Below are 13,633 nucleotides of genomic sequence, written 5' to 3'. Positions count from 1 at the left end.
TCGGGGAAGTGTGTGTGGTCCAGATACACAAAATGGCAGTAGCTTTTACTGGAAATGTTGATGACAAGGAAAGGACCTCCAGGACCACTTGGAACCACTGGGCTAGGGAGCTCTGAGACTATCGGACATGTGACCACTGAGCTAGGGAGAACTGAGACCACTGGACTTCGGACCTCCAGGCTAGAGAGCACTGGGACCACAGGATCAGGGAGTATTGTGACCATCAGACCAGGAAGGACTAAGGGGTCATCGAATTTGGCACCACCAGACTGAAGAGTGCTGAGACCACCGGACTTGGGACCACTAGACTCTAGACAATTTAGAAATCGTAGCCCACGGTGTAAGAGGAGGAACTCAACAGTAATGCATAATCAAATTACTGTTAATGTTGCATAGACCTCCAGGCAAATATGATTTTATGGGCTAATTTTGGCCAAAATGGTCGGGTGCAGACAACTAATTAGAAAATACGATAAAATGCAAAGCAATACAAAATACAAAGTACTTAGAAAGAGAGTGACTCTCTTTAAGGTCAATAAAGGCATTAAGTACAGCTACTGACATTGGATTAGACAGTCTGCCAATGGACTGTGGGCGGTACTTTTGAGGTTGAGACTACCTCATCATAAAAAAACAGTATCACAATATTGCATCCAGCAGATGATGCAGAAAACAACAATATTAGGTATCAACACACCTTTGGCAATGAACCTCGCATCAATGACCAGATGAACAGAAGAACTCCTGCATCATCACCTTCATTTGGCAGAGGATCACAAGCTCCAGCTGTGACATTCACCTTGAGAGTCCTGAGTGTTCACTGCACTACAGCACAGAGTGTTCTGTTCTACATGATGCCGAGTGTCACTAATGACCTGCAATTAATCGATAACTAACACATGAGAGCAAATTAGTGTGCACTAGTACAATGGAGAAGGCATGGACATGTAACTGCACGAAGCTGACTGTCTACACAGCAGAGAAAATGGAATATGATAAGAAAACACATCTCTGAACAAGCACATACTGCACATAAAAGGCCTGGGCTACTAGCCAGACAGAACTAGTGCACTGAATAGATACATAGCCTACACAACAGCAAAAAATATATGCACACACATACATATATATAAACTCATCCAATAGAGCAAAGCGAAATGTGTTTAATTATGATCAATTATGGTTCATTATCCATTTTTAGCTATTACGACAATTAAACACCAATTCAGTATCAAGATTTTTTTAACACCGATCCAAAACTAAATGAAAGAACGAAAAAGAAACGAAAAGAAAGGGATTTTACAGTATTTGTTGTATTTTTGTGATGTTGTTTTCACTATGGGACCTTTTCCATATTGCATATTACTATAAATACAGTTGTATCACTTTAAACGTCATGTTATCTCTTCATCTGAGGTCCAGTGAGTGTATAACGACTATATAAGTGGGTTAGTGGTATTAGTGTTATTGTGATACGTAGAATGTGCACTCCTGCAGGCCTTGAAAAGAGATCACAAAAACAGAAACAAAATACCCACACCATTTTTACCATATTGTCTGATGTGAAATGACATAACATGGAATGGCTTTAAATTACTGGACTGACTTATAATGTATTGTTTTTGAAAAACGTCTCATGCTCACAAAGGCATTTATTTGATAAAAAATAAAGTATAAACAGTAATATCATGAAATATTATTACAATTTAAAATGAAATATTTTTCTATTTTAATATATTTTAAAGTGTCATTTAGTCCGGTGAATACACTGCTGAATTTCCAGCAATTACTACAGTCTTCAGTGTCAGATGGTCCTTCAAAAATGATTCTTATATGCTGATTTGGGGCTTTCTAATTATTAACTTTTGAATTGTAGTGTGTGTGTGTGTGTGTGTATATACATATATATATATATATATAAATAACAGTAAAATTAAATAATAGATAAGGTTTACACATTACAAAGTTTTTAACTAAACACATTTCACATGTACTTTTCTAAATCATTTATGTTTTATATAAAGCTACATAAACACTAGGTAACACTTTAGTATAGGGACCAATTCTCACTATTAAAGTTGCATATTAGCATGCCTATTGTTAACATATTGGCTGTTTATTAGTACATACAAAGCACATTTTCTGCATGACCATACTCTAAGCAGCAAATTAGGAGTTTGTAAATAATGAGAATAGAACCTTAAGTGTGACCATATACTATACACTAAACCAAATCCAGCATTAACCATCAAGGGAATTCTTTTTGTATTATTTGATTTATTTATTAATCATTTATGAGGTTTTGTCAGATTTAGCTCATTTCTGTGGACAACGCTGACCCCCAAACTATGGTACAACCATGTAAACTTCAGTTTTATTTACAGAAGAGCCAGCATCTGTAAATGAGCAGAAAAAAAAAGTTGCGTCCGAGATATTCAATGATATTTGAGTGAATCTCGGCTGATCATAATCCAATGTGACAGATGGGATCACAGAATAATGTGTTCCTAAATCCAATAAAAATGTCAGAGAACAGGGGAAATCCATATTTGTCATTACACAACATCCATGGTTTCAATGCACCATTGTTGAGCTAGAAGTGCTAAATTATGAATAGAAAGCCTCTGCTGCTAAATGTCCCTGATGAGCGCTACTAAAAGAGGAACTGAATAAAGTGTGTCATTTATTAATTCTGCTGAATCCTTCTGGATCTATGGAGTTGTTATATAAGTTCATCACAGCCATATCACCCTGCAGCCCAAGACTGGTTGCCCACTGAAGCTAAGCAGGGTTGAGCCTGGTCAGTACCTGGATGGGAGACCTCCGGTGAAAACTAGGTTGCTGTTGGTAGAGGTGTTAGTGAGGCCAGCAAGGTGTGCTCACCCTGCGGTCTGTGTGGGTCCTAATGCCCCAGTATAGTGACGGGGACTGTCAAAAAGCACCGTCTTTCGGATGAGACGTTAAACCGAGGTCCTGACTCTCTGTGGTCATTAAAAATCCCATGGCACTTCTCGTAAAGAGTAGTGGTGTAACCCCGGTGTCCTGGCCAAATTCCCTCTACTGGCCCTTGTCTATCATGGCCTCCTAATAATCCCCATACACTTGATTGGCTTTATGACTCTCTCTCCTCTCCACCTGTAGCTGGTGTGTGGTGAGCGCACTGGCGCCGTTGTAGTGTGGCTGCCGTCGCATCATCCAAGTGTATGCTGCGCACTGGTGGTGGTTGACAGTAAAGGCACCCACATGATTGTAAAGTGCTTTGGGTGTACAGCAATACACAATAAAGCGCTATATACACTCACCTAAAGGATTATTAGGAACACCTGTTCAATTTCTCATTAATGCAATTATCTAATCAACCAATCACATGGCAGTTGCTTCAATGCATTTAGGGGTGTGGTCCTGGTCAAGACAATCTCCTGAACTCCAAATTGAATGTCAGAATGGGAAAGAAAGGTGATTTAAGCAATTTTGAGTGTGGCATGGTTGTTGGTGCCAGACGGGCCGGTCTGAGTATTTCACAATCTGCTCAGTTGCTGGGATTTTCACGCACAACCATTTCTAGGGTTTACAAAGAATGGTGTGAAAAGGGAAAAACATCCAGTATGCGGCAGTCCTGTGGGCGAAAATGCCTTATTGATGCTAGAGGTCAGAGGAGAATGGGCCGACTGATTCAAGCTGATAGAAGAGCAACTTTGACTGAAATAACCACTCGTTACAACCGAGGTATACAGCAAAGCATTTGTGAAGCCACAACACGCACAACCTTGAGGCGGATGGGTTACAACAGCAGAAAACCCCACCGGGTACCACTCATCTCCACTACAAATAGGAAAAAGAGGCTACAATTTGCACGAGCTCACCAAAATTGGACGGTTGAAGACTGGAAAAATGTTGCCTGGTCTGATGAGTCTCGATTTCTGTTGAGACATTCAGATGGTAGAGTCAGAATTTGGCGTAAACAGAATGAGAACATGGATCCATCATGCCTTGTTACCACTGTGCAGGCTGGTGGTGGTGGTGTAATGGTGTGGGGGATGTTTTCTTGGCACACTTTAGGCCCCTTAGTGCCAATTGGGCATCGTTTAAATGCCACGGCCTACCTGAGCATTGTTTCTGACCATGTCCATCCCTTTATGACCACCATGTACCCATCCTCTGATGGCTACTTCCAGCAGGATAATGCACCATGTCACAAAGCTCGAATCATTTCAAATTGGTTTCTTGAACATGACAATGAGTTCACTGTACTAAAATGGCCCCCACAGTCACCAGATCTCAACCCAATAGAGCATCTTTGGGATGTGGTGGAACGGGAGCTTCGTGCCCTGGATGTGCATCCCACAAATCTCCATCAACTGCAAGATGCTATCCTATCAATATGGGCCAACATTTCTAAAGAATGCTTTCAGCACCTTGTTGAATCAATGCCACGTAGAATTAAGGCAGTTCTGAAGGCGAAAGGGGGTCAAACACAGTATTAGTATGGTGTTCCTAATAATCCTTTAGGTGAGTGTAAATGCATCATTCATTCATTCAGTGGCTGCTCAGTTGCAGTGGGAAACAGTTTGAAATGAAAAACTTGACATAGCCTTGAGCATACAAACACATTGTGCTCTGTCCTTGAGTGACAAACTATTTATTTTGTGTGTTAAATCAAACTGGCATGATTTAATTTAACTGGGAAATATGTACTTAGAGGATTCACTGAAAAACTACCAAAACAACACTGAAATGATAACAAATCGAATATTCAAGATAAAACAGAAGCCATATTATTGTCCATATTATGACATAGCCCATCTGTAAATATGACTTCTACATTACTGTATTTAAAAACATCCCTATAAAGCACAGAAAATTACATTAATCAACATATTTTTGAATTACAAAGCCAGTAGCATGTACGCATACAATTGAGCATACGTACAGGCCTACAGAAAGCATATCACTTGCCAAACACACACTTATAAATATGAGGCTCTTCATGTTTCAGATGTTGAACTCTAGTGCTGTCAGGACAGAGAAGAGAGAAGCGACACAGGCTGCCTCGGCAAAAATACAATAATTTTTTTAGGTTCTGAAAAATAACACACTTTCTAAGAATTTGAATCAAATCATTTCAACGTTTTCCCAAGATGAGGTATCAAGATTCAAGACTTTACTCTGGTGTGTGCGTGTAGATATTGTGTATCTGTGGGTTGATAAAAAATTCACTAAGGGATTCAGGCAAACAAAAGGCAGCTGTATTAGGGTGTTTTCAGTAGGGTGTAGGTCACACATTTTAGCAGGAGTAAACACACACAGAACATGTATATTTCAGAAGATCTTTGAATGGTTGATATTTGATATATAATGCTTTATTAATATTGAGTTAAAGCATGTTTTGAACAGATATCCCTCTCCAGTTACAATTACTCCAATTTACATTAAACTATCCACTAAGAGTATGTTTATGTCCATAATGCTATACATTAAAAATATGTTGCCTTTTACTTAAACCTGCTGAGAAAAGCTGCATGTATATATATATATATATATATATATATATATATATATATATATACACGTTATATGTATGTTTTATGGATATGCATATTTTTATTGAATATATTTGAGCTCACATGTTTGGAACGAGCATTGGGCGTGCTCAGTCCAGCCTTTATGGAGCAATGAAATCCCCACTGTGCAGAACAGCGTTGCCATGTTGTCATGGTGTGCATGAAACAAATACAGGCAGTTTTACGATAAGTGAATTCCCCCACGTGTCTCTGTCCTTCTCCGGACCTCCATACAAAGGCTCCAAAACATCTTAGAATGAAGCAATATCATCTGGTTTGTTTGATGTTTTACATAACAAATGAGTTGAAGGTGGTGTGACAGTACACTGAGTGCTGGAAAGACATACTCTCAAACACACTTCCTGTAAAACAACACCCGCCCACATAACCAGTGTTCCTAGAATGACTCCTATAAAAGAAAAAACAATGAGGCACTGTATTTGTAATTGTTGAAGTTGAAGAAATCATGTATGATTAATAATGTAAGTGAAAATTTTTAACAATTAAAGGCTTAGCAATTAAAGCTAAAATACTGATATTCCTTGCTTATCTCATTTTTCGCCAATACGCCTATTATGTAATTTTTATTAAGCATTTTGGATGAATAAAAATAAAAATCACTGTCTCACCACTGCTGACGCTAAAGGGGTGAAAGTTGAAAGTCATGAAAGTCTTCTTTAATTTAGAAATAATTTTATGCAGATTCCTTATTTAAATCTGGAATTACTAATAATGAAACTCAAATACATTACAACATTTTTTATATGCACTATAAGAGTCACGTGATGTGCTCATGAACCTAGTCGCATTTGAGTAGAGCTCCGTACGTTTGGCCCCTTTTTGCAGTTTTTTTGTTTGTTTTATTTTAAGTTTTATTCATTAATAATGAATTAATGCAACGCTGTCTTTCTTTCCAGATTTTTCTCTGGTTACCGCAAAAAGAAGAAGTGCATTTGCGCCAATTAGGAAGGAGATGAGAGACGCTGGCATCCAGAATTTTCTCCTTTATCCTGCAACGCTGAAGGTCATTCTCAATCAAGGTGAACCTAAAATGCTACACTCCCCAGCAAGAGTTTTTCTCAGATCCCATTGATCCACCAACTCTCAGTGAACTTCAGCTGGACATTTGCTGTCTAATAGGAGAAGAGATGCTCTAAATGGTTAGGCGACTGTCTCTTTCACTGTTCACTTCAATGTTCACTTCTTAATTCATAGTTACTAGAAGCTTTCATTGTGCATACAGTATCGCTTACTGATTATAGTGTTATTTTATTTATGTTTCTAGTTGTATTCCTTCTCTCTCTCTCCCTTTTTATATTTATATATTTATTTAATATAATTTTTTTTTTAAATAGAGATACTATCTAGTCAATATGTGACTATGGGGCCAAATGTTGGTACTACAGTAATGTGCAGGTTTTTGTTGACGCCACGGACCATATTAAAGGGTGCTGGCAGATCAAGGTTTGTTCTTGGTTTGATCTGCCATAGTTCATGGGAATGTATTTATATATATTTTTAATAGTAATGGAAGGGTGGGGGGTGGTTTAATGGTAGACTCAACTGGTTTTATTCTCAAACTTGTATTTTGTCTTATTATGCAATAATTATATTCGATACTTATGACTGACCTTAATATTCTGAGTTGTAATATTAATGGGCTAAATGGCCCTCACAAACGTACAGGTTTTCTGGATTTTTTGTGAAGAAGAAAGATTGATATAGTGTTAGTTCAAGAATCCCATTTGAAAGAGGAGGATATACGCAGGTGTAATAAGTTTTATGAAGTGGTATCTCACTCATCTTCGGATACTAAAACCAAGGGTGTCCTAATATTGGTGCGGAAGACTTTAAATATGACTATTTTAGATAAAGGTTGTGATAAAGATGGTAGAATAACACATATAAAAACAATAGTGGAGAATAGGAATATTGTATTTCTCTCAGTTTATGCCCCTTGTACTCCTGACCCTACTTGTTTCTGTTTTGTCAACCTATCTCTTGAAATTTTCCGATTTTGAAATTGTATTGGGTACAGATACGAATTGTGTAATGTCGCATATCCTAGATACATCTGGACCAAAAGAATCACACTCAAGGATTTTTTTGTTTTTTCGTTTTTTTCTGAATATGATTCTGTCATCTTCTCCTAAGTGTAGTCTCTGTTCGCAACGATCTTTAGGCACGTTTTCGTCTTCTTTTTTTTTTGTTTTTTTTTGGGAGTGCCCTTGTCTCTCATCTTTTTGGTCTCAGCTCTCACAGGATCTGTTATATTTGTTGGGTACTGAGATATGTTTGACTCCGCACCATTTTTTCATGAATGACTTTTGGGACTTCACCTTGTCCGTCCAACAAAGATGCTTACTGTTAGCTGCTCTCACAGCAGCAAAAAAATGCTGGTCAACCGTTGAGAGTCCTCCTCACACAATGGACGGACGAACCTGGACTATGTTTGTTGGACATTGTCTCAATGGAACTCTCAACTTCTTGTGTGCATGGATCTAGTGTGGAAACTATAAGTTTGTGTCATTCAGCGTTTGATGTTGTGTCATCTTTTCTGGAATCCATGTGAAAATTATTTTACTGTGGGTTGGGGGTGGGTTCTGAATTTGCACAGTTGTTTTTTGTTTGTTACTGCTGTTTCAGGAAGAAAATTTAATAAAAAGTTGTTAGCAAAAAAAAATGCAGTATAAGTATTTAACTCAACAGTAATGGTTACAATTAAAAATGGAAAATTCAACTGTATACACTACTAAATACACACCCATCCACAAAATAATGGTGAATTGCATCTGACTGTCTATTCTGTTTTACAAAACTAGCCCATTTTACAAAACTAGCCAAAACAACTCTGTATTAAATCCATAATTATTTGTGCATGCATAGCTTAAAGCAGTTGCTTAAAACAATAAGAGTTAAGGGTGGGAGGTTATCAAAAAAATAAAAAATAAGAGCAGCAACTGCAATTTGACTAATGGCGTGCAGTAACCGCACTGACTGATGCTGTGAGGTAAGAATAAACGTGCTAAACTCTATTAAGAAGATCACATTGTCTCAACCCTGAGGTCACCTAGCAACCCCTGTCTGTATTCACAACATCATCAAGCTGAAAACAGCCGGTGCTAGGAGAAATTATCTTGCTTATGCATAACCAGACACACATACACAGACAGACAAAACAAGAATTCAGTGGCCCATGTGTTTGGCTTAATTGGAGCTATTCTTGATGAAATCAGATCGCAAACAGATGAAACATCATCACCTTAATAAATTTCCTCTCTACTCGATGGTTGTGGCAGACCGCTGTCACAACAATATGCACTCCACCCTCCCCGTTCATGGAGAATGATAGTGTTTATTAATGTAAAAACAGTGTAATGCTGCACAACAAAATACCTTGAAGTTTTCATCACATTTGTTTTGTGTTCAGGTTCTAGAAGCTGTACATTCAAAGCGCCTTTCAAGATTGCTTTAGGGTAAAAGCCATCTGCCACACAATAATAGTATATAGATGGATTGAGTGGTGTCGTGATTGACGTGTTACCTTTGCAGACAAAGCACTTGATGTGGAAGTGTTTGTTCTGCACCCGGAGCACCTCGCCTTTGCAGGGCTTGCCACAGTTTTGACACGGGACGGGGCCGCTCTGCCGCTGTCCCTTCTGCTGCTCCAGGGGACTGTGAACAGCCTGCTGGTGAAATGCTGTGGAGACACAGTGAGAAAAAATTTGGCTGAAAAGTATATCCCCAAATACAGCATCAACTGACAGGTATAGAAACGTTTGGGAATCAGTCAGAGACCTATACTAATCTAACCTGACCACATTAATCTGAAAATTGGGGGGAACGTTTGCTAGTATGCTACTGCAAATTTAGACATTGAATAGTCAATATTAAAAACATGTAATTATTTTGAATACATTACATATATAATTATTTTTCATTATTATTCTTTAAAATATGTCTATTAATTATTTTTATTCATCTAAATGTTAATTATTTTTATTAATTTATTTTTTTTAGGTGTAACAATAATATACTATATTACTTTGAAAAGTAAATCCTGGAGTTGTCTACATCATCTCGCTGTCATAAATATTTTGACATCTGAGAATGTCATCAGATGTTTGCAGATGTCTACAGTTTACTTTAAAACAATAATAATTTGCCATGAATCTTTAAACTCTGGGTAAAAGCAGCGTAGCTTTGGTAACTAAAACGAATAAAAATAAAATAAAATAAAATCAGGTGGAAAGCTTTGAAAAAAATTAATAAAAATGTACAAATAACTGAAATAAGTTGAAGTTACCAAAAATAAAAAAGCTAAACAGAAATATAAAAAAAACGAATGTGACAAAATGACAAATGTCACTAAAACCTAAACTAATATTAAAATTAAAACTAAAAAACAAAAGCTAACTTTATAGTATATTTATCCATTTATTTATTATTTTTTAAGCATGTAAATGTGTTACTTTAAAATGTAAATCCTGAAGTTGTCTACATCATATTCTTGTCGTGAATTATTTGACATTTGGAAGTTTACGGTTCACTTTAAAAAAAAAAAAAAAACTGGCATCAAACAAAGAGACTGGATTAATGTCATGGGAATGCATTCTTGTTTTTTTCCCCCTGCAGATCATGAGTGGGGATCCATACTAAAATATTAGATGACCTTGTACCCTCTCACACCATTGTTCACCGATAACCACCGGAACAGTAAAGATGAGTTTGCTGTAGACATGGATGACGTTTGGACTCTGCTCTCCTTTGTAAATTTTAAAGCTGTCGTTTGCGCCTGTCTGGCACCCAATATTCACACCTACTCCATTACAAAGGCATGTAAACTCAAACAAACACTTTAATACAGTCCAACACACAGCTAGAGAAAGACCTTCAACCTCTTGTTTTAAAAGGGCGTGTAGCAAAACTGGTTCTGTTGGATGTCCTGTTCCATTCTGTAGTGGGATTTTCACAACAGGTGTTTACTTTGTGAAGTCTAAAGGATAAATGGCTACAGAGAAATGTGTTTTTGCTTGTTCTCAGAGGCGAAAACCAGTATTTGTCCCTCATTTGTTGAGAAGTTTGTAAGAGCTGCTGGCTTCAGTTTGCTCACACTGATTTACTGAGCCTTTGACTCTAATTAGATAGAAGTGTTTTGGGAGGAAACTACAGAAACCATTGAATGTGTGTTTGTTTGTGTGTGTTTGACTGCATTTGTCATGTCACGGGAAAAGACAACCTATTTGCCAAGTCATAATAGCTGATGATCAGATTTAATTAAAGATTACCAAAGACAAAAAAAATTTCAGAGGATTAACTTGCACGGATTAATTGTTCACTTTAAGACTAACAATGTGCACTAACAAAATAAATCTTGTAAATTTTATTTTCATGCAGACTTTAAAGTCAATCTGAATTTCGATTTGCAACCAATTTTAACTTGTAATGTGACATATTTCAGAGAAAAACATGTAGAACAGGACTTTCAATCACTGGAAATAGGTTGGCTCATGGCACTACATACCAAAATGTGAGTTTGCTAAAAACAATTTGGCTGTTGGTTAACATGATCCAATATAGCCTGAATGGACTAAGCAACGTCAGCAGTTTCTCAGCTCTCTCCTGAGATATTCCTCGAAACTCTGAATAAATCATATGAAGTCCTCTGAACCAAAAATATAGTTAAAGAATTAGTATTGTCATTGAGATGGTCTGATGAGAGAAAACAGAAACAGGCTGGATAATATGTCAATGCCTTTTACCTGTACCATTAATCCACCAATTGGCTCAACATTTCATTTATACTTGACACGTACGCTCTGTGAACCTCCACTACATCAACTTGTTTTTACAGGTCCTAAGAGAGGTCCTTCTTGTGCTGCTGAATCCCAGAAACAGCATGCTGGGAATGTTTTAAAGCACAAGCCCAAAAGAAAAACTGCGCTGAAACAGTGTTATCCGTCAGTTGCTCAGTAATATTTTTATGAATTCTTAAATGCGATACGTGTTACAAAACATCTTCCTAAATTCGTAATGAGAATCAATTTATATCTGCTGTTGTCAACAAAAAGAAGCACTGAGGTCTTCCTGCGAGTTTCAGACAAAATAAGATGAGAAAAATCAAGAACTCCATCACCATTCATAAATGTTAGTATTATAATTTTACTGTTGTTCTGTAAGATAAAATAAGACAAGAACAATGACAATTATAATTACAACAGCTCTATTGATACATTTATTATAATATTCACACAGTGTTTAAATTGGGATGTATAATATTTCCATATGTTTTAAAAGAATTCTGTTCTGCTCAGCAAGGCTGCATTTATTTGTAGAGTAAAAAATACATGCAAGGGGATCTCAAAAATGGACAAAAACTGTTATTTTAATAACCTATTAATGTTAAGTTAAATTGTGCTTTATTGGTATAATGTTTGCAAAAATGTTAAAATGTTCAATGTTAAATAAATATTTTGAAACTGTTGTTTAGTAATTGTTTATTTTTTCTTTAAACGGTAAAAAACATTTATTTAGCGGTGAAACAAAATGGCAAAATAGATGGGGGAAAACACGACTGTGTTTGGTATTTGTGCTTCATTTTGTTCGGTTTCGGCTTCTTCGGCCAAGAATTTTCATTTTGGTGCATCCCAGAATAAATAAGTTTACATACATATTTATTTCAATTATTTCAATTTCATTTCAATTGAAATACATTTTATTTCAATTACTTGAACATACATAAACATTGAAAATAATAAAAAATGGCAAAAGAACATAAAATTACTAAAACAAATACAACTACAAATACAGAAATAAAAGCCGATTCAAACTCTGATTGATTGATTGCTTCTGTAGATAATCTCAGCTCCTTACCTGTATAAAGACACCTGGGAGCCAGAAATATTGCTGATTGATAGGGGAGCAAATACTTATTTGACTCATTAAAATGAAAATCAATTTATTTACTTTTTTTGAAATGCGTTTTTCTGGATTTTTTTCTCTCACTGTTCAAATAAACCTACCATTAAAATTATAGACTGATCATTTCATTGTCGGTGGGCAAACGTACAAAATCAGCAGGGGATCAAATAATTTTTTTCCCCACTGTTTATAAATTCTTGAAAAGGGGTTAAATGATACGCCAAAAACATAGCCAATCATAAACCGTCTAAAAGGTTACCAAATTAAACTTTCATACACTTTGTATCTCTCAGCATCTGAGACTGTTAACTCAAATGATAAAGATATTTTCATCCAGAATTAAATTATGTTGATTCATTTTTGTTCTTCTGCAGAACAAAAAAGTATTTTGAGGATCATTTTATGTACAAAAAAAAAAACCAATGAGACGCTTTGCAAAATACCTTCTGTGCAGAAAAAACAAAGGGTGATCTATTACTATAGCTTTCAAGTCACAATGTGTCAAGTGTAAAAGCCCATATACAATAGGGTGTATAAAGTGTTTGTGGTTCCAGCAAGCACAAAGCTTCCAAACCACATCATAAAAGAGAGAAAACAGTGATTGAATCTTATATGCCTAACCACATCTCCTCTGATAAGAACTTGTAAGTGAGGGTGGATCATCATCAAGTTCTCATGAATTACAAAAACAATCGAGAGTTTTCCCAAATCTCTGATTCCTTTCAACCTGAGCCAAAGATCTGCGGTTAAAGTCATAAAGGCATGAAGCCTTACTGCAGTAGTAAGATCCCTTTCACTGCCGCACCCGCTCTCTTCATCCACTCATCTGCATGCTTCAGATGACCACATCTTATATCATCAAAACCTCTGCAAGCACGACCAACTAAAGGTCAGCGTAAGGGAGGAGCTTGTTCCACATGTCGCTAAACACACACACCTTGCTCGTTCATACAGCCAGTCATCCATCTTTAAGCAGGTTCTCCATAAATAGAGCAGCTAGTCAACCCATGGGGATTCCATCATGCCCTACTGCATTCTGCTTGAGGTCCATGCGCATGGCTGACATGACTGTGTATTTGAAAGGCTCAGATTTCCACTGCAGGATCTCTCTGCCATTCAACAAGCCAAAAATCACTCGTCATTTGCCTTAT

General features: G+C 36.8%; 1 protein-coding gene across 3 annotated transcripts in view; it reads right to left on the bottom strand.

Annotated features, from left to right (window-relative positions):
- Positions 1-13,633, bottom strand: part of ablim2 (actin binding LIM protein family, member 2) — a 64,147-nt gene that overhangs the window by 37,525 nt on the left and 12,989 nt on the right. For all 3 annotated transcript variants that reach the window (XR_013783191.1, XR_013783192.1, XM_079398441.1), the window contains exon 2: positions 9,106-9,261. Coding sequence is in view for 1 of the 3 variants with exons in the window: in XM_079398441.1 (XP_079254567.1) it covers positions 9,106-9,261 (156 nt within the window). In the remaining 2 variants the exon portion in view is untranslated. The remainder of the gene's footprint in view (positions 1-9,105; positions 9,262-13,633) is intronic.

This window comes from Barbus barbus (assembly GCF_936440315.1).
Source record: "Barbus barbus genome assembly, chromosome: 38".
Classification (NCBI taxonomy): Eukaryota; Metazoa; Chordata; class Actinopteri; order Cypriniformes; family Cyprinidae; genus Barbus; species Barbus barbus.
This window is presented reverse-complemented; position numbering and strand designations above follow the sequence as displayed.